This window comes from Hemiscyllium ocellatum, chromosome 3 (assembly GCF_020745735.1).
Source record: "Hemiscyllium ocellatum isolate sHemOce1 chromosome 3, sHemOce1.pat.X.cur, whole genome shotgun sequence".
In the NCBI taxonomy this organism is placed as follows: domain Eukaryota; kingdom Metazoa; phylum Chordata; class Chondrichthyes; order Orectolobiformes; family Hemiscylliidae; genus Hemiscyllium; species Hemiscyllium ocellatum.
The window spans coordinates 131,598,411-131,621,038 of NC_083403.1; the positions used below are offsets into that span (position 1 = coordinate 131,598,411).

Here is a 22,628-nt window from a genome sequence, read left to right on the forward strand (position 1 = left end):
AGTTCTGGTCACATCTTGAATGTGTATACAGATTTAGTCTGTTTATTTAACAAGGACATAAATATATTGAATGCGGCTCAGATGAAGTTTACTGGATTCACATGTGGAATAAGTGAGCTGGCTTATGAAGATAGATTGGATTAGCTGAGCTAGTCTCCCCTGGAGTTCAGAAGATAGAAAGGGGTGACTTGATTTAAGTAGAAGACTCTGAAAGGTCTTCACAAGGTGGACATGGAAAAGATGTTGCAAGTCAGCCAAGAAGCATGGAGCACTGCCTTAAAATTAGGAGTAGTTTGTTTCTTAGACAAAGATGAATTTTATTTTGCATTCAGAGGGCTGTGCAACTTTGGAACTCTGTGCTTCAGAAGACAATGGAGGTAGGGTCATGAAATATTTTCAATACATAGATAGATTCTTGATTGCCAAAGGAACTGGCTATTGGAGGAAGATGGGAAAGTGAAATTCAAACACAAAACGATCAGGCGTAACGGAACGGTAGAGCAGGCTTGAGGGATGTAATGGTCTCGTTCCACACCTATTTCAAATGTATAAATCCTCACTCTCTTTGATGGCCATTGGTGTCCTAAGCAGCAGCACTTGGATGAGGGTGCCAAACACCCACCAGAAAATCTAAACAACTGTTTTTACTTCCATCGGAAACATTTACTGTATTCAGGAAGCCAAGACAGACAAACAGCCTTATCAGCAACAAATTAAAGGTAATCTTGCGGGCAGACTTCCAATACTTGAGGGAGAAAATAAACTTGCTATCAAAAATATCACAAGTTACATGAAGACACTGTAGGAATTTGTACTCCAATGGAGCAACAGGTCATTGCCATATCAATAAACAACAGAGTTGTAAGCCGCTTTCCGAAACTGTTAATGGTTCACATTTAGATGACTTTTGTTTCCAATTTTAAATTTTCCAGGCAGTAATCTACAAGGAGAAGCATAAAGGTGGTCTTAATGCACGAACAGTTTTGATAAATTGAAAACCTCTGAATCAATTCATCAAGCCTTGAAGTTATTTCCACTTTCAAACCAGTTCTCTTCTATCTAATTATCTAGCAACAATGACTGTTATAGTGTCTTTCACCACAAATTGTATGAAAAATTACACTATGCACTCATTAATTGGTCTGGGCACCATATTGTAACAGCTGGTTAATTATGCTGACAAAGATATGTAGCAGCATTTGCAAAGTACATGGAGTTTTTACTTCAAATTTCTAATACAAGTAAAATCAACAGTCTACCAATCATTGATCAAACACTGAAATAAAATATTTTGGTCAAAGAACTATAGCTTTACATATCAGAGTCTGCACACTCTCAAAGATAGGAAATAAGAGAATTATTTTAGATATATTAACATGAAATTCTCAATGTTGAAATATATGCATGAAATCTCATGTCATAATTGAAAGAAAACTCATTGTTCCAAATAATTCTGTTCCTGATCATACAGCTTGAGAATCGGAAACAGTTTAGAAATAAAACTGAGGTCAATCATGCATGACAAATCCTCTTCACACTTTTAATAAGAATCCAGTGCGAAATTAAGTGTAACTAAATTTATTTCGTGCATTTCTCAAGGCCAAACTATTTGATGGCTGAATCATGGTATCAGCACATTTTGGGATGCAAATTGTGGTTTATATCAACATGCTGTAAATATGGTACCATCTGTCCATAGTGATGAATTAACAATCTCAATTGTGAAGTGACAAGGATTTCACCCTGCATTTAGACACTGACTGAAGTCAATGCCAGAACATTTGTTCCAGAGTATTTTCACTGAATAAGAAGGGTTTAGAGGAATGTGGGCCAGTAGCTGGAAAATGGGACAAGATTAATTTAGGATATCTGTCAGTATGGACGAGTTAGACTGAAAGGTCTGTTTCTGTGCTGTACATCTCTATGACTCTCCTTTTCTTAGATTAAACTGTGTTCTGATTGAAATGCTGACAGATAATGAACCTTATCAGCAAGATTAGATTCTGTAAATTTCCTTTTCAATATTTTGAAATTTTTCTTTGATGCTCCAGTTTTCTAGAAACAGTTCAAGTGCCTGTTGTAATATTTTAGATTCAGATTTTATACTTAATCATAAGAGAGAGGGGAACCATGCTGTTTAATGGAACTCTAGTATTTGGGTGCTTTAAGCAAAGTTCTTTTGTTTTTGTTTATCTCGTGTTAATTGTTGTCAAAGGTTAGGATTCTGAAGAGTCGATGTTAATCTGATATTGACTTCATCCATTCTACTGAGACCATATGTAGTCTGCAGATGCAGACTTTGCACTATTGTCATCAGTCTGGTTTCCTTGTTACTAAAAGAATACAGAGATCCTGGAGAAAGTGCAAAAAGAAAGCTTAACTGAACTGATGCGAGAACAGGGAATATGTTTTTTCTTTATCCATGGAATATGAGCACTGCTAGCTAGGCCAAATTTATTGCCCTTGGTGAGCTGCCTTCCTGAATATCTGCAGTCTATTTGATGTACGTAGACTCACATTGCCAACTGGGATGCAGTTCCAGGAATTTGATCCAGTGACAATGATAGAACGGTGATATATTTTCAAGTCCTAGGTTAGTGAATAGTTTGGTTAAGAACATGGAAGTGTTGCATTCCATGTATGCGTTGCCCTGGTCTTTCTAGATAGTAGTAACCCTGAGTTTGGAAGGTGCTGCTTAAGGAACCTGGATGAATTCCTGAAATGCATCTTGTACATGGTACAGATTACTGCAACTGTATACCAGTGGTGGAAGTAGTGAATATTTGTGGAGGTGGTGCCAAACAAGTCAGTCACTTAGTCCTGGATGGCCTCAAGCTTCGAGTGTTGTTGGACCAGCACTGATCCAGCTTTTTGTGGACATTCCATCATATTCCCAATTCATACCTCGCCAGGTGGCGAGTTACGCACTGCTGTATCTCTAGTCTCTGAACCTGATGCAGGATGGGAAATAAATTGTGGCTCTAAGAGCTGCTCCTTTTAGGAGATATTTTAGGTGTTAGAAGTGATTTCCTCGAAATCAGAAAGCAATATTTACTCTTTCATAAGCTGTTGCATTGATTTAGAACTTTGGAGAAAAAAAAATCGAAATAATGGCACTTTTAAAAGGAGGAACAGAACAAAGGCAGGGACCAATGGTCAGTGAGAGAAAGACATAAAGAAACCTACACTGCTGTCTGACACTGCAGTGAATCGGTACAGCCACTGTCTTTGCTGTTTGAGCTCAAGTATTTCCAGACAGAGTACATCTGGAAAAGATTAACAAACAACAACATTCAGAGATGAATTTAAGGATCCTGTGTGGGAGCGCTCACAGAACAGGATCAGATAAGTAATGGTTTTCAAATATAACCTTGTCATTTTTTTAAAAATAGTGAGTAGAGTGGGGTCTATTTGATTATATGCTTTACTGAGATCGGTCTCTTGATTAAAGTTTAAAAATATAAAATACAGTTACTAAGTTAGCCTACAGCAGTGTTTTTCAGAGCAGTAAGACTGCAAAGTTGGCCTTTTGTAGACTGATGTGCTCTTCTTGCCAGATGTGGGAGATTAGGGAGCATTTCCATGTTGCTGCTGATTATGTCTGCAGCGAGTGTGTTTGGTTGTGAATCCTATCAGATCACATGGATCGGTTGGAGCGGCAGTTAGAGACAAAGAGGAATTTACAGGGGTGTGATGAATGGCAGTTAGAAGGGAGAAATACTGCATTTATAATCAGGTAGATGGGTTACTGTCAGGAGAGGGATGCAATTAGTGCAGGAGTCTCCTGTGGCTATCTCCATCTCAAACAAGTATTTTGTTTTGGAAAACATAGGGGATGATAGATTCTCAGGGGAATATTGCATGAATGGCCAAGGTATCGAGACTGGCTCTAATGTAACGAGGACTATGTCAGGTTCCAAGTGATCAACTGTGACACGGGACTCGCGAGTCAGAGACACAGACAGACATTTCTGCAGCCAACAGCGAGAAATCAGAATGGTGTATTGCCTCGCTGGTGCCAGGGTCAAGGATATCTTGGAGGCAGTGCAAAATGTTCTCAAAGGAGAGTGGGATCAGCAGGAGGTTGTTGTACACACTGGACCTAAATGAAATAGGAAGAAAAAAGGATGAGATTCTGAAGGGAGAATAAAGAAAATTAGGCAGGAACTTAAAAAGGAGGCCCTCGAGAGTAGTAATATCTGCATTACTCCTGGTGCTATGAGCTGGTGAGGATAAAAGTAGAAAGACAGAGCAGATGAATGCATGGCTGAGGAGCTGGCGCAGGGGAGAAGGGTTTACATTTTTGGATCATTAGGAACTCTTTTGGGGTAGAAGTGACCTGTACAAGAAGGACGGATTGCACCTGAATTTCTATGGAAGAGGCATAACAGGGAAGGAACGTGAGATTGGGAATATCATAGCAATTACAGAGACGTGGCTCAGGGATCGACAGGACTTAATGTTCCAGGATAGAAATGGGAAAAGAAGAATTGGGGGGGTGGGGGGGGCAGTGAGATGTGGGAAGAGGGGAGTGGTGTTTTTGGTAAGGGATAACATTACGCCGTACTTAAGGAGGAGATTCCTGGAATTATGTCCAGGGACGTTATTTGGGTCAAACTGATAAACAAGAAAGGATTGGGATTGAGATTGTACTAAAAAAAAACACCAATAGTCAGCATGAAATTGAGAAACAAATTTGGAAGGAGATCTCAGTTGTCTGTAAGAATACTCGGGTGATCATGGTAGGGGATTTTAACTTTCCAAACACAGACTGAGACTGCTACAGTGTTAAGGGTTTAGATGGGGAGAAATTTGTTTAGTGAGTACAAGAAAATTTTCTGATACAGTATGTGAATGTACCTACTAGAGAAAGTACAAAACTTGACCTACTCTTGGGAAATAAGGCAGGGCAGGTGACTGAGCTGTCAGTAGGGGAGCACTTTGGGGCCAGCGACCATAATTCTATGAGTTTTAAAGTAGTGATGGAAAAGGATAGACAGGATCTAAAAGTTGAAGTTCTACATTGGAGGAAGGCCAATTTTGATGGTTTTAGGCAAGAACTTTCAAAAGTTAATTGGGTGTTTGGAAAAGGGAAAAGCACAGCTGGAAAATGGGAAGCCATAAAAAATGAGATAACAAGAGTCCAGAGACAGTATGTTCTTGTTAGGGTGAAAGTAAAGGCTGGTAGGGGTAAGAAATGCTGGATGATAAGAGAAATTGAGGTTTTAGTTAAGAACTAGAAGCATATGTAAGGTATAGACAGCAGAGATCGAGTGAATCCTCAAAAGAATATAAAAGCAGTAGGAGTATACTTAAGAGGGAAATCAGGAGGGCAAAAAGGGGACATGTGATAGCTTTGGCAAATAGGGTTCAGGAGAATCCAAAGGGATTATATGAATACATTAAGGACAAAAGGGTAATTCAGGAAAAAACAGGATTCCTCAAAGATCAGCAAAGCAGCCTACACGTGAGCCACAGGAGATAGGGGACATACTAAAAGAGTATTTTGCATGTGTTTACAGCAAGGTACAGAATGTGGGGAAAAAGATAGTGACATCTTGAAAAACATCCATATTACAGAGGTGGCGGTGCTGGATGTCTTGGAATGTATAAATTGGATAAATCCCCATGACTTGATCAGGTGTAGCCTAGAACTCTGTGGGAAGCTCGAAAAGTGATTGCTGGGGCTCTTGCTGAGATATTTGTATCATCGATAGTCACAGGTGAAGTGCCTGAACACTGCAGGTTGGCAAATGTGGTTCCACTATTTAAGAAATGTGGTAAGGAAAAGCCAGGGAACTACAGACCAGTGAGCCTGACATTGGTGGTGGTAAGTTGTTAGAGGGAATTCTAAGGGACAGGATGTACATGTATTTGGAAAGGCAAGCACTGATTAGGGATAGTCAGCATGGCATTGTGTGGGGGAAATCATGCCTCACAAACTTGATTGAGTTTTTTGAAGTAACATAGAGGATTGATGATGGCAGAGCTGTAGATGTGATCTGTCTGAACTTCAGTAAGGCAAAGTTCCTCATGATAGACTGGTCCAGCAAGGTCAGATCACATGGAATAGAGGGAGATTTAACCATTTGGATACAGAACTGACTCAAAGATGGAAGACAGAGGATGGTGGTGGAGGGGTTGTTTTTCAGACTGGAGGCCTGTGACCAGTGATGTGCCACAAGGATCAGTGCTGGGTTCGCTGCTTTTCATCAATTATATAAGCGATTTGCATGCGAGCATAAGAGGTATAGTTAGTAAGTTTGCAGATGACACCAAAATTGAAGTGTAATGGACAGCTAAGGAGGTTACTGAGAGTACAATGGGATCTAGAGCAGATGGGCTAATGAGTCGAGGAGTGGCAGATGAAGTTTAATTTTGATAAACGCGAGGTGCTGCATTTTGGAATGGCAAATCTTAACAGGACTTATACATTTAATGGTGAGGTCCTGGGTAGAGTTGCTGAACAGAGACCTTGGAGTACAGGTTCATAGCTCCTTGAAAGTGGAATCGCAGGTAGATAGGATAGTGAAGAAAGTATTTAGTATGCTTTCCTTTTACTGGTCAGAGCAGTGAGCATAGGAGTTGGGAGGTCATATTGTGACTGTACAGGACATGAGTGAGGCCACCTTTGGAATATTTTGTTCAATTCTTGTCTCCTTCCTAGAGGAAAGATGTTGTGAAACTTGAAAGGGTTCAGAAAAGAATTACAAGGATTTTGCCAAGTTTGAGCTATAGGGAGAGGCTGAACAGGCTGGGATTGTTTTCCGTAGAGCATCAGAAGCTGAGGGGTGACCTTATAGGGTAAATAGATGAGGTCTTTTCCCTGGGCTGGAAGAGTCCAGAACTAGAGGGCGTAAGTTTAGGGTGAGAGGGGAAAGATTTAAAAGGGACCAAAGGGGCAACTTTTGCATGCAGAGGATGGTGTGTGTATGGAATGAGCTGCCACAGGAAGTGGAGGCGGCTGCTACAATTGCAACATTGAAAAGGCATCTAGATGGGTACATGTATATGAAGGGTTTAGAGGGATATGGGCCAAATGGGACGAGATTAATTTAGGATATCTGGTCAGCATGGATGAGTTGGATTGAAGGATCTGTTTCTGGGTTGTACATCTCTATGACTTATAGCCACAGTACTTATATGGGTTGTCCAGTTCAGTTTCTGGTCAACACTAATTCCTCGGGATGTTGATAGTGGAAGATGCAGTGATGGTAATGCCAACACAAGTCCAAAAGGCAAGGTTAAATTCGGTCTTGTTGGAACTAGGCATTGCCTAGCTCTTGATGATCACAAATGTACTTTCCATTTGTCAGAACAAACTGGAGTCTGTCCAGGTCTTTCTTACTTGGACTTGGACTGCTTCAGATTCGGAGGATCGCGAATGGTGCCGAACGTTGTTCAATCATCAGCCAACACCTCCACTTCTGATCTTTGGTGCAAGGAAGATCATTGATGGAGCAGCTGAAGATGGTTTGGTTGAGGACAGTGATCATGTTCAGGAGCTGCGATGACTGACCTCCAACACTCAACTTTTTGTTTTGCTATGTATGACTAACCAGGAGAGTTTTATTCCAGATTCTCAATAACTCTAGTTTCTTGGGGGCGCTCAATGTGGGCTTGATGTGAAGTGCAAGTTACTGTTACCTCCCCTTTACAATTCAGCTCTGTTGGCCATGTTTGAACCAGAGCTGTAATAAGATCAGGAGCTGAGTAGCCCTGGAGAAATCCATCCAAGCAGCAGTGAGGAGATTATTGCTAGGCAAGCCCTGCTTGATAGCATTGTTAGTGACACCTTTAATCACTTTCCTTGAGATTGAGCTTAGACTGAGGGGTTGGTAATTGATCTGGTGAGACTCATTCTGCTTTATGGGTACAGGACAGACTTTAAATCCAGATTTATTTTAAAAAACTGTTGTCAAGTTCCACCATCTGCTGTGCTAGGATTTGAACCTGACTCATTACCTAGATCTCTGGGTTTCTGGTCCAGCAATAACACAGCAATAGCATCACCAATTCCTTGTACTGCCTGCCAACATTACCCAGTGGTCTTCATCCCATCACTCCCATTTTGTAACCACTAATGCCCCTCACTCTCTTCTACACGTGAGATATGTTTTCTTTGACCTGCTTCATTCGAGAAGCAAGCTGTTATACCTTGCATGGGCAAAATCTTCATGTTGAACTCTTCCATCACATTGAGAGCACTAATGAGATCCAGCTCTTCCTGAATAACAGGGGGGCAGTCTGTAATGAGTTGTAAACAGCACCTATTAACACAATAAAGTGGATAAATTAATTTCAACCACAAAGGCAAGGTGACACACTAAATTACCTTCATTATCAGTCGCTTTAATGCAACACTTAATTATGATTTCTCCAAGTATATACAGTGAACTAAAGCAATACCGTGGATGGTGGCATTAGTTGATAAGCAGGAATAAGTTGAACCCCTTCTCAGCCACAATGTGTTGTACTCAAATCAGTTGTCAGCCTCAATTTTTCCGCGCTGAAATAGATGCGCTTTACTTATCAGTTCAGGGAGTCCAAACTTAACATTGCCAGTTTTAATATTGTTTTGTTTTAATGATGCTAAGTTAACAGGACCCACAAATCACGTTGGATGTCACAAATGGCATAACCTAACCCTCACTCAGACTTCTTAGGTTGCTCCCTATGCTTCAGCACTGCCTGAGGTCTTCATCAAAGAGCCGCCTCCCACCAGGACACAGAAGGCTCCCAGAGCTGGTGCTAGCCTCTAGCCAAGTTGTAGCTACTGCACACCAACATACGTCTTCACACCAAGAGGCTGCCATCAGCCGCAAGGCCCTGCCTGAGATCAGTACCAGTACCCTCGCCTCTGAGCTTTTGGCAAGACCCATCCCACCCCTGTGGACCTACAACTGCTGCAGATTGCAGTGCATAGCCTACATAAACTACAGGGGAACCACCGATCTCCTACCACACGAGTGAGCTTCACCCTCTGCCTGTCCTACTGCGAGGAAAATAAAAACCAAGCTGCTCCCCCTATTGGCCTGCGCCAATGGCTGTGAATCATCATCTGCCTCAGGAACATTGACAGTGCTGGCTAACAACAGAGCGAGAGAGAGTGAGAGAAGGAAATGCCAGAGAGTCCAGTCTTGAGGGGGTGCAGCAGACAGCTAAGAGGGGCAAGGTGATGGACTGAACGGACCCAGAGGGTGGGTTGCAGGCAGCAAAAAGGAAATCTGCAAATACCTCTCCCGAAAGGAAAACCCTAAGGCAGGAACAAGTGACGCCCTCAACAGCTGACCGAAGTCCCCCAGCATTCACTCTGCAATATCCCCTTGGCTTCATTCTCAGAGCACACGACTGGCACGTGTGGAAGTAGAACGTTACATTGCACTTTTATATTTTACAATTCATTTTACTTGAACAATTATTTCATTTACCAGTGATGTATTTAGGAATTTAAAATACTGTATTTCAGCTTGGAGGGTACAGCTATATTTGTTTGTTCTAAGCAGGGCGCAATGAAATATAACCTCATTTTTAACATTGATTCCCATAGGAATCAATGCTCCATTTGAAGTCTTTTCAATTAAAGTTACAGTTTTCAGTAACCCCAACTGTAAGCAAGGACACCCTGTGTCTTATAACTTTGCTCAGGGGATCTAGTAGGCGATACAGCTATGTTGTGAAGATGCATGTGACTTTAAAGACATGCACACACATACACACAGGTTGTGAATAATTGGTGAACAATGAAGAGAAATGAGACTTCTAACAAAATTAATGACATATGAAGCTAGTTTCAAGCTAAAAGACATGATACATTTGTGATATCATCAAGTAACCGTGAAGGAATTTGGCATTAGAGGAAAAACTGGTGCAAGAATGGGAGAAAGAATCCACCCTGAAAAAGTGACAAGTCCAAACTCATTATGAGAAGAGGGATGAGTTACATTTATCATCTTGAGAAGGTTGTGTCGGATTATGTCCTTGAACGTAGTCAGATTGATTAGTTCACAGGTGTCCTGTGTAGACATAAGCGTGTTATGTCAGATTGGCATGCACAGAATCACAATGCAAACAGTATTGACACGAAAATGCTGGCTGAGATATTTCAATGCCAGATAGTCACTGGAGCAATATAAACAGTAGTTGTACGTTGGACCAGATGAAATCCCAGATGCAGCTGATCTATGGGAATTGCACAGGAAATTGAACACACTGAAGGGCAATCCCCCTTCTCTGAACCATTAAGAGGAGAATTCAGAGAGTTCTGCTTCAGTTAAGCTAACAGGTAACCAGAAAAAAAATTGAGTATTAAAACGTCTAACCCCTAAGTATCAAACTAACCCCCACTCACCTCCAACACCCCAATTATATCATTCCTTATTTAGTACACACTGTGGACCTCAGACCACCTCCAACACAATTCCATTTCCTTCACCCAGGACTTAACAACTTTGACTGTCCCCCAGTCCCTGCCATCAGATTTGAGGCATCCATCTCGCTCCAATCTGAAGCACTTCATAACTCATATGATGCCTTAGGCATCTAGCACGTAGGCCAAAGGTCACCCTAACCTCACATGAATCTACATAATTTGCTTTCACAGGAGCTGTCAAAGTGTCTGGCTGTGTTGCTGGACATTTAACTCACAGAGCGCGGCATCTACTACCATGAAAAAGGAGATGTAGTTTCATGTCTCTTGACTATCCTGCACAAAGGAGGACTTGTTGCATTTCAGGTATGTTCCCCATCTTTGAAGATGACGACTTTGGAATTGCTGGCCAGAAATGTGAATCACAGTTCTAATGTAAAAATGTTCACTGCAAAATGGCAATGTGATTGTAGTTCCTCACAATATTCAGACTATCAATGCACCCATTAAAGCAATACTACAATTCAATGAAACAGAGTTGCCCGTACCCAAGAGAGGACCTTGGGCTTGCAGTCAACAGAGGTTGATACTGATAGTAATCTGGAATCTGAGGAATTTACAGGTCTGTCTGCCACATTGTTTCCTTGCCCTGGCATCTACTGCTGCACTCGCATCATTCACTTCCTTATCACAGCATCAGAGGACCCACCTCACTCCTCCATCTCACTGTTTGCAAATTCCTCTCCACATTGCTAAGTTAGATTGTGCAGAGCTCTGGCATGTACTGTATCATTCTGCCTGAGCAGCGCAGACAGCAGAACCTCACCTTTAGTAAGTCAACCAGCATGCTTTATCATTCTCCCATCTGAGGCTCAGGCAGCATTGTACCTTTTCCCTGCTTCATTTTGAGAGTTCTACACTGGTGTTACCAACTGGGTATCCCCTGTCACCACTGGGACAACCTTGCAGTTGATGAAGGGGAGCAATCATTTGTGGCAGCTATATGAGAAGATGTAGGAGTTGTCAGACTCCCTGGGAAATGCACACATGCTTAAGTTTGTTTCCAATGATCACAGACCAATTTCAGATATAATGAGTGAAACTTGTTTTTGTTAATGAATACCGAGGACTGACCCAGAGAGCTCTCAAAATCACAAGTGAGCAGCGAATTGCACCTGTGGAAATCCAGCAATGACAGCAAATCCCACATCTCTGCCAGATTAACTCTGGGTCTATTGTGAATCTACATTGGGCGCACTGGACTGGCTCCCGAACTTTTAAATGTAGGTCTTCCTGGAGAAGCAGAACATGTGAATGATGGCAACCGATGATATCCCCAGCTGCCTCTGACATTGGCAATTAGCTGCACTGCCTGCTGCACTTCAGGGTTTTGACTGTGATGGCTCCTAGTTGCCAGCCTCTTGAGTTGAATAACCATATACTCCCTGGGGCTGAACTGGCTATGGTCTGTTCTATCCTGGGATCACCTTTTGCTATTGTACCAGAACGATCAGGAGTACTGGGCTGACATGACCTACTAACATGTCTGAACAAACTACAGGGAGTAGTCTGATCAGCATACTCTTGGCAGCATACTCTTGCCTTTGTTCTGTGTACTTCTGCCAAATCAGAGGCACTGGGAATCACCTGGCCATACACCACACAGTGATCAATACCATCCTGAATAATCACTATTGAGATCATGGATTCTGGAGCACTGGAAATAGGTCCTACACCCACCCTCAATTACCACTGATTTTCCACCATCACTCCTTGCCTTGCCCTCGGAAAGGTTCCACATGAGCCAGGAGCAGCTACGAGGGAACCTTGGACTTACCCAATACAGTGGCAGTCCTCTATCCATTCCACTCAACCTGCCACCCATCAACCTATGTATTCTCTTGATCCACCTTCAAGTTTTCAACAGTCATCCTTGAGATTCACAACTTTGGGAGCATCCCAGTATTAGGCTTGCTTCTCCCTGCCAATATTTCAGACTAATGGAATGCCAAGAGTGAAGTTGCTGTATGGTACATTACTCTCCCCTATTCCCAAGTGATCACAGACCGGGCAATTCCTTCCTTTCTTCAATCAGCAAGAACTGTCCTATAGCATATCTTCCCAAGCTTCTGGGATGTTATGTAATTGAGAACCAGGGCTCGGGGAAGAGTGTTCAGAGGTTTGCATCACGATGAGTATATACCTGACCATGGTTCTCATATTTAACTTATGATCAGGATGACTCTGTATTTGGTCAATTGCATTCAAAAAATGACTTCACCCACCCAAAATGACCCTCGTCCACTTTGGAGGAGTCACACTTCTGGGGTTATTGCATATTAAGGATCAGTTGCGAAGACAAAAACAAGTCATCCCTTTTCAAACTTGTTCATCCAGCTTTCATCCTCCCAGAGTGATCCACTAAATTCATCCAAATAGATTGACCCACCGAATATAGCTACTCCTCCCTCTTCTATTGCTCCTGAATCACACCTCTCTGTCACTCCTGTTACCCTATTACCATCAGACTCCACATGTGTTCTCTCCCATCTGATCCTACACTCACTGCCATCCCCTTGCCCTCTCTGACCCATTAACCCCACGCCAACTGTATCATATGACTCCATAGCCTCCAACTCATGACATCCAGTAAAGGACCATAATCCTAGAAGTCCCACCTTACTGCATCCTATTCCTCTCATTGCTAGGTACCTCCAGTTCTACACCAGTTCCCCACCATTCACAGCACAGACTCTCCTTTTAGAATCACCTCTTTCCAATCATCTCTATGCTCAAGTCCCATTCTCCAACGAACAACATAACCATGTTGCTAGGACCTTGCATGCTCCTGCATCTTGACATTCACTCAGTGTGAAAGACAACACACTGTCTTTAACCATCCACTTCACAATCTCATTCATGGTCCATTGCAGAATAGTGCCCCCAAAGAGGGAAGTGTAGCGGCTTACTCCACTCCAAGTACAATACCTCGCTGACAGTACACCACTCGCGTGCAGTCATGAATCTGAAGGCACATATTGATCAGTTAATTTGAAAGTGCACTTGATTCAGGAGAGATTAACTTTTAATTAGTGTGCATGATGAGTAAATAGATGCAGGTTTGACTCGCCTTCAAGCTCGTGAGGACTTAACATTGCAATTTAATCCTGCTCCCATGAGGATGATTTTCAACCTCTTGCATTATAAGGTTTCCCACCTGCCAAACTTCCCACACCTGGGAGCAGCACAAGATTCCATCCTGTCACCACCTTGAACTTGGCAACAGTAATTCACTTCCCTGCATTCCCTAGAGTGTTTTTCACAGTCACCATGCTGTCTCCAGTCTAAAAGTACCTGTCTCCATCATAAGTTTGAAAAAATTAATTTGGAACAGCTTTTCAGGTGGAAAATTCAGTCAGTTTTTCAAACAGCAACATTTATTTATTGAAACAACTATTTTCAGTTCTGCATTACGTATCACTAATAGGTTATATCTAGCTTCAATGATAGTGAGTCAGAGTTTATACAGAAACAAGGGGGTGGCTGAGTACTGCTGCAAGGATATTTAGTAATAATGTAAAAATACAAAAAACAGTTTATTTATTGGTACTTTGTAAGCTGAGCTATTAACTAATGTATTTACATAGAACATTACATTAAAACATAACATGAAGAAACAAATATATCCACCTAAAGATGATAAAAGTTCTTTTTAATGAAGCAATTTTAATGAAGTAACTCTGCATATTTTCTGTGCAAATATATTTTCCACATTCTCAGTGGCAACGTGCCCCCCTCCTACTCAAAACAACAAAATCTCTGATGCTTCATGAACAACATCATGGATGTCCTGCTGGCATATACCAAGGCTTTACAACTAAACATGCATGTGTACCACACGAGGCATCACACATGTTGCCAGATTTATGAAGATGTTTTTGACAAAAGGGCTGCAGGTGACTTTCAATGTGAAATGTATAGCAGTTAAAATTGTCATGTTAATGATCCCAGTGTGCTACCAAGTGTAATTACCTGATTTGCCAGAAGAATTGGTCACATTAACAGCTAAATAGTACAAAAATGGTTCTGAGTCCAGATTTCTCATAAGCAATCCATCTATGAAGGCTACATTTGCTAGGTCTCCAATAAAAAAAATACAGCAATACTTGTAAAATTACATTGAAATTACAAGAAACAGGAAATTCAGCCCATCTGATTAGGTGATAGGAGGCGGCATCTTGGGTTCTAACTATCTTCGTTCCACCCGACATATCTGTCTACCCTTTCTCACTCATGAACTTCATGAATTTTCTAAAATGCATCAATCATTTCTGCTTCATTATACATTCCTGGATCTAAACTAGCATGTTCCCCAAAATACCGTTCTAAAAAGTAATCCCTGATGCACTTGACAAATTCCCCTTCCATGTCACACTTCCCCATCTGATTTGTCCAGTCATATGCAAATTAAAATCATTAATGACAATTGTGATGTCCTATTAGGCCTCCATTAATTCCCAATTTATACTTTGCTCAATAGTGAGACAATACTCTCACCCATGAATTATTTCCTTTGCTATTTCTGATTTCCATCCAAACTGACTCAACATCATGATTTAATGCATTTATATCACAGCACTGATACCTCCTTTATTAGCAAAGCTACCTCACCCTTTTTTTCCTTTTTAACCTGTTCTTCTGGAATTTTGAATACCCTTAAATATTGAGTTCCCAGTTTTGGCCTTCCTCTAACCATGTCTCCATGATAAATCAAATCATTTTTACTTTGCTTACCAATTACTTACCTGTTTTCCTATGGTATCATACTTCAGCTCTTAAAGGAACAAACTAGTTGGAGGAATTCTCTGCTGCTAGTTTTTATCTCTTGCTATTGCTGCTTCTCTCACATAAATCCATTCTTCTCTTTATGAAGCTGCTGACTTGTGTATCTCACATTGTTTGGGAAGCTGCTGACCCCACACTCACTCTTGCTCTTAATGAAGCTGCTGACCCTGCTCTCATGTTCTTTCTGAAGGTGTTGTTTCTGCTCTTTCCTGTGCTGTTTCAGGAGCAAAGGCTCCTGCTCTCTCTTGCTTAACCTGTTTCAGAGTAATACTCCCTGTTGCACAATCCCCCAGCCTGCTTCAGAGTGAGGCTGACTTGCTACACACTCCTCCCAGTCTCCTCCTAGACAGGCTTGCAAAGCGAGCAGCTATCTGGCAAATAAATTTAAGGTAGCTAACCATGAGATTGTTCATTTTGTTAAGAGAAATATGGAGACGTCGTTTTTTTTGAAGGTATGAAATTCGAGGAGAAAAGGATGTATAAGTACAGACACTCCAAAGTAATAAAACAAGATTCGGTAGTTCTTAAGATTGAAATAAAATACTCAAATTAATTTCAAACAGAATAGAATATAAAAAGGAAGCAGGATTGCTAACTTTATATAGAATTCTTGTTGAAATCAAACCGCACACCCAACACGCGGTTCTGGTCTCCGTACTACAAATATCACGATCAAACATTAGTGCAAGTGTTTATTCTAAAAATTAATAGCTTGCAAATATTTAGCTTGCTGTTGGGCTTCTACAATTGTGTCACAATAAACAAATACTGAAAATTCTTCAACACTTCGCTTGAGTTAGGAGCTCAATCCCTCAATCCATCCAAAAGTGGCATTAGTTTTCACATGTACCATAATAACAGTTAATTCTATTTCACTGCAACCTCTCCTAACACCTCTGTTGAAACACACCACCTTTGACAGTTCCTATTCCAGCAGCCTTTTTCAACACTCCAATTTTTGCTTCTAAATCACTGCATGGTGCCATGAGCACAACAATCCTTCCAGATTTACATGCTCCTCCAATTCTGGCCTTGCGTGTATGTCTGATGTTCTACGCTCCACCACGTGTAGTGGGTTTCTATCTTCCCAAAGTGCTTTCTCCATTTCTCCTTTCTTTGATAAAACATTCCAGAAAACTTATCATTCTGAGGTTTTGGTCACCTGTCCTGACATTGCCATATGAGGCTTGGTGTCAAATTCTGATTCATTATCTTGCTGGGATTCGAAATATCTTCTGTTAAATATGTTTTATAAAGTGTGAGTTGTTGTTCTATTAAGAGTTAATACATTTGTTTGCCACTTACTTTATCGTCTGTAATGTACTGTTTACTATGCAGCTTCATTTCAGATGTGCTAATTGATTTTAATAATGAAAACTCAACGCTTCTCCCTGATATCTCAAGAAAAAGAATTGCTCAACTTAATTCAGTAATTCTACTTCAGTATACCATACATTGGAAGGGACCAAGACGATCAGAAGTTGACGAATGCAAGACAAATGAACACTCTGCTAACAACCTACACTGACAAATTGAGCTCTAGTGGATTTTAATAACAAAATTGTTGCAAAGACTCACAGTGAAACCATCTGCTATAGAGTCCTGAAAATGAACGCAGACTCATTGATCAAATTCTTTCAAGTTGGAGAACTAGAAGCAACAAATTAGAACTCTACTTCACATTTGTAGAGACAAAGGGGCTCCCATAGTAGGCATCATAAAATTGAAGACTGTGAACACAACAATATTGATACCAAGCAATATATTACCTTGTTCTGGGAGAAGGGAAGAGACATACTGATTTAACAACTGAACACCAACAGTCATGATTTAACTAATACTACCTATGAAGTTTCAAGTATGTCAAGTAATATCTGATATCAGAGTAGTGTGTGACCATGAATTAATGAACTAAAGCCTGAGCAACAGACTATTATTTGAGATATCACAAAAAAGAGAGTGGAGTACAATTTAGCAAAACCCAAACCTTAATAAACCTAAATCGTTAGGATCCCTGAGCACTGTTGCTGCCATTGCTTTTCTGCTCAGAACAGAGAGAAAAAAGGAAAAAATTTCTAAATGCAGTTATTGTTTATCTTGAGCATAAAAACAAATCTATCAAGCATTACTGATCGGCAGGAAGACTTCATACTTGGATCACTACAGAAAATTCAGAGGAAATTCTATGCCAAGATTGGGAAAAGTAACTATTATTAATATTTATGAATCTAAAGACAGTTGTCAATGTGAAATAGTTGGATTAGCTCAGCCATGAAATTAACAAAAACTCTCCACTTCATTAGCAGTACAAGGGGGTTTTGAGACAGAGGGCAAAACTGTTGAAATATGATTCTGAGCCATGACTCACTTTTGTGACAGCCGCATAAGACAGATGATATGAGGGGCTCAAACGTTGGTGAAGAAGCCTTCAGGCATAAAAGAATCCAACACAATTCTGAAATGACTGCAGATAACATGAAAACCACACTGGTGTGGCTATATATGAAAAGGTGATGGAAAAATATGGACTTTCAAAGAAGTATTCACTAAAAGGTAAGCTTAAAATGATTGATTATTTGTTAAATGAACAGAATTTAATTGAGAAAGGATAAAATACTTAACAGCTAATCTTGATTGAAATCAGATGGCAAGCTTAACTAAACTGAAAGGCTGGAAGATATGAGTACTTCAAAATGTTGCAAGATTAATCTTTTTTTTATCTTTAGTAAAGCTAAAGGGCTAGGCAAGATTTGCTGTACTTTTGAAGGACAAGGAGAGATAAGGAAGCCACAACAGAGAGAGTTGCTTTATCAAGCCATACAGATGATAGGGAAAAACAAAAGGTACCAGCTAACTGCTTTGTTGTAATTAAGGAAGTAATAGAGAAAAAACAGCGATTTTAAGTTTGGGAAGAAGAAACAGATCAAAGAAGGCATTAACAATGAATTAGCCCCTCAATCTCTCAAAGCAGAAGAATGAATCAGCCAGAGTTTCAAATTATAGTACTAAGGTTTTAAGTGTCTCTATTTGTGATTCAACGTCACAAAAGTCAATTACTTTGAAAACCTTTCAGTCTCAATTGAGACTTCTTGGTAATGAGAGAATCAAAACCTGTACAATGGTATAAAATTTATTTGAAAATCTCTTTGCCAAAGTAACAAACATCTATTTTGTCAAGTATTACTAACTAGTCAAACTTAAATGGAAAACAAAATGAGAAAAACTGAATCTAAGGATTTTGCATATAGCTGAGCCTGACAAAGATTCCAGTTCCAAATGTTCCAATGACCAAACATTCTCTCAACTACATCAGAAAAGCAGGCACTGCTGACACGAATACAGAATTTACTCAGGCTGAGTCAACTGATCTGGTGTAGAATCATGTGTGACAGGCAGCCGTGAACACTTAAATATATCCTACGCAAATGAACAATGAATCAAATGAAGCAGACACGTCTCAATTAATTAAAGCCCACTTGAACTTGATTTTTAGCTTGCTGTCTTTAGAAACTACTAAAAACAAAGACAACACAACTTTTTTCATGAAGGTGAGACGGACATGTGATAATGGAATTATTACTGCTTGGCAAGGTTTACACCGGCAAATCCTAATACAGGAACTAACCTCTGATGGGTTTCAAACCAAGTTCCAGCACATAAGAGTGTAAAAAGGTTCAAAGGTGGAAGGTGCTGATATGATAATGGATTATTTGAATTCTAGTTTCATACCAAAATATTCTGACCAGTGAGGCTCCAATGCAAAAGTCCATTGCTAACAGTACGGTAGCTGGCTGTAAGTGGCCTATACATGATATTTTGTATTTCATTATATAATAAAGATTTTATTTACACAAAAAAAGTTCAAAGGTAGAAATTCTAAAAACAATCAAAGAATGAATAGGCAACAAGATTAATCCTCTTCCAGTCATGATTGAAAATTGTAGCTTTTTTTCAGAATCAACCTTCAAATGAGTAGCTGGCCAACATCCCAACTGATGTAGTATTGTTGGTGTATCTTAAATTAATTATTAAAACATACAATACTGGGTGTTAGCAATAGGTTTTGGGGCTACTCAAAGTTCCATTGTTTCAGATGTGGTTTCTCAATAGTAATGAAACTAGAGTGGTGATACAGCTATTGGCACAGAGTTGGGTGGGAGTGGTGTGGAGGCATTTTAGTAAAATACACCTGTCCATCTACCTCTTCTCTGGACTTTTCAGGAAGACTATTCAATCTCAATGAATGGCAAGCTAGGCCATGGCCATTATTAAAAAGAAGCAAGGATTTAACAGTGTTGTGTAGCTGTTAGCACTTGGTCAGAGCAACACAATACTCATTGCTGCCTTGGAGCTTGCAATTCCAAAATTTTGGCTTTCCGTTTAGAAAACCCTAAAACGTGGGGTTGTTCTGCTTAGATAAGAGAAGGTTGCGAGTTTTGATAGAGATGCTGATGATGGCCTTGTCAGAATAGATAAAGAAAACCTGGAAGAGGAATTGCTGGCAAAACTCATCAGGTTCTGACAGCAGATGTGTGCTAAGAAAGCACTTAACATTTTGAGTCTGGTAACTCTTCATCAGAACCAGAGAAAAACAAGCCCTATTGGCTGAAAGGTCAAGCAACAGAGGACACAAATCACAGCGATTGGTGAAAAGCCTGAAGGTGACATGAAAGAAACTTTCTTAGAAAAACAGTGAGTCGTTACAACCTGGATGCACTGCTTGGCAATCTGGAGGAGGCAAATTGAGTCATGGCTCTGAAGAAGAAATTGGAAAGACACTTTAAGGGGCAAAAATTGAGAGTTTTGGGGAAAGGTTGGGAAAGTGGAATTAATGAAATTGGTCTTGGAGAGACAATGGGCTGAATGATGGGCTCCTTCTACACCATGATTATTCTGTGATTGGATAGTGTTGAACATTTGTACCTAGCTGTAATACGATCCAAGCTGTTCATATAATGTTACAACACAGAAATACACTGACTGTGGAATCAAACAATTTAGACATTTTCCACTTTGTCTATTGATTTTAATGTTGGTAGACTCCAATGCGATAGCAATATTGGAAAAGCTGGTTAAATTTACAATGATGTCTAGAGCACAAATGCTCAATCTGCCAGAATTTATGAAGTAGTCACAGCACAGAAAGAGCCCATTGAGTCCATGCTGGTTCTTGAAAAGATCAATTTAGCTTGTTCCATTCCCCTGCACTTTTCCCATTGCTCTGCACTTTCGTTCCCCTTTAGGTATCTTTACATTTTCCTCCTGAAAGCGAAGAGTGAATCTGACTCTTCCAAACTGTCAGGAGTACTCCATCCCTACATGTAGCAAGACTGGGAGAACATTTGGACTTAGGTTGCCAGGTAACATTCTGATGACACAGTGTCAGGTAATGACCATACCCAAGAAGGGCCACCTTCTTTTAACATTCAGTTAAATTGCTGTTATTGCAGCTTCTGCCATTATCATGTGGGGACTGGAAACTAAGGTCATCACTCACCAAAAACTGCCACATGAATACAGGGCAAAGGAGGCATAGGATGTAGTGAACTTTGCAACAAGTGACTCACCATCTGATGCCAAACATTCTCCACCACCTCCAGTGCATAGCTCGGATATGTAATAGAATACTCTCCTTTTGTTTGCATGTTCCAACTCCAACAACTTTCAAAAAGTGCAACATCATCCAGGTCAAAATTGCTCTTGAATAGTGCCTGATCCATCCCTTAAACTTCCACTCCCTCCATTACTTCTGCACCATTGACTATCTTACCAAGTTTTCTTCTGCAGAATCTCCCAATCTTTTGGCTTATACGATCAAGAAGGGCAAGGGCAACAGATACATGGAAACCTAATGCCCGGGATTAGAAATGCATTGTTATTCAAAGTTATCAAGTCAAGATTTGAAAATTCCATTCTTAACATTGTTGGCTTGATATTTTCTAATCAACCGGTTTAGAAGTGCTACTACATACATTTAGAGCAGGTGGGACTTTAACTCAGGCCTCTTGACTCAGAAGTAGGGTCATTACCACTGCACCACAAGACCCTTTAATATCACTGGCTACATTCCTTTGCTGTATGGATTGCAGGGTATTCAAGAATACCTAAATTGGAAGGGGACTAATATACTGGCAGGGAAATTTGCTACAGCTGCTCGGGAGGATTTAAAGTAGTGGGGAAAGACTGGGATATCATAGCAATTACAGAAACATGGCTCAGGGATGGGCAGGACTGGCAGCTTAGTGTTCCAGGATACAAAAGCTACAGGAAGGATAGAAAGGGAGGCAAGACAGGGGGGGGGAAGCATTTTTGATAAGAGATAGCATTACAGCTGTGCTGAGGGAGGATATTCCCAGAAATACATCCAGGGAAGTTATTTGGATGGAACGGAGAAATAAGAAAGGGATGATTACCTTATTGAGATTGTATTATAGACCCCCTAATAGTCAGAGGGAAATTGAGAAACAAACTTGTAAGGAGATCTCAGCTATCTGTAAGAATAATAGGGGGGTTACGGTAGAGGATTTTAACTTTCCAAACATTGACTGGGACTGCCATAGTGTTAAAGGTTTAGATGGAGAGGAATTTGTTTAGTGTATACAAGACAATTTTCTGATTCAGTATGTGGATGTACCTACTAGAGAAGGTGCAAAACTTGACCTACTCTTGGGAAATAAGGCAGGGCAGGTGACTGAGGTGTCAGTGGGGGAGCACTTTGAGCCCAGCAACCATAATTCTATTCGTGTTAAAAGAGTGATGGAAAAGGATAAACCAGATCTAAAAGTTGAAGTTCTAAATTGGAGAAAGGCCAATTTTGATGTATTAGGCAAGAACTTTCGAAAGCTGATTAGGGGCAGATGTTCGCAGGTAAAGGAACAGCTGGAAAAATGGGAAGTCTTCAGAAATGAGATAATCAGAGTCCAGAGACAGTATATTCCTGTTAGGGTGAAAGGAAAGGCTGGTAGGTGTAGGCAATGCTGGATGACTAAAGAAATTGAGGGTTTGGTTAAGAAAAACAAGGAAGCATATGTCAAGTATAGACAGAATAGATTAAGTGAATCCTCAGAAGAGTATAAAGGAAGTAGGTGTATACTTAAGAGGGAAATCAGAAGGGCAAAAAGAGGACATGAGATAGCTTTGGTAAATAGAATTAAGGAGAATCCAAAGGGTTTTTACAAATACATTAAGGACAAAAGGGTAACGAGGGAGAGAATAGGGCCCCTCAAAGATCAGCATTTGTGTGGAGCCACAGAAAATGGGGGAGATACTAAATGAGTATTTTGCATCAGTATTTACTGTGCAAAAGGATACGGAAGATATAGACTGTAGGGAAATAGATGGTGACATCTTGCAAAATTTCCATATTATAGATGTCTTGAAACAGGTAAGGTGGATAAATCCCCAGGACCTGATC

At 40.5% G+C, this 22,628-nt stretch overlaps 1 protein-coding gene across 3 annotated transcripts in view; it reads right to left on the minus strand.

Annotated features, from left to right (window-relative positions):
- The window catches only part of nbas (NBAS subunit of NRZ tethering complex), a 255,796-nt gene that overhangs the window by 112,873 nt on the left and 120,295 nt on the right, over window positions 1-22,628 (minus strand). For all 3 annotated transcript variants that reach the window (XM_060853540.1, XM_060853548.1, XM_060853560.1), the window contains one exon: window positions 8,158-8,270. In XM_060853540.1, coding sequence (XP_060709523.1) covers window positions 8,158-8,270 — 113 coding nt within the window. The remainder of the gene's footprint in view (window positions 1-8,157; window positions 8,271-22,628) is intronic.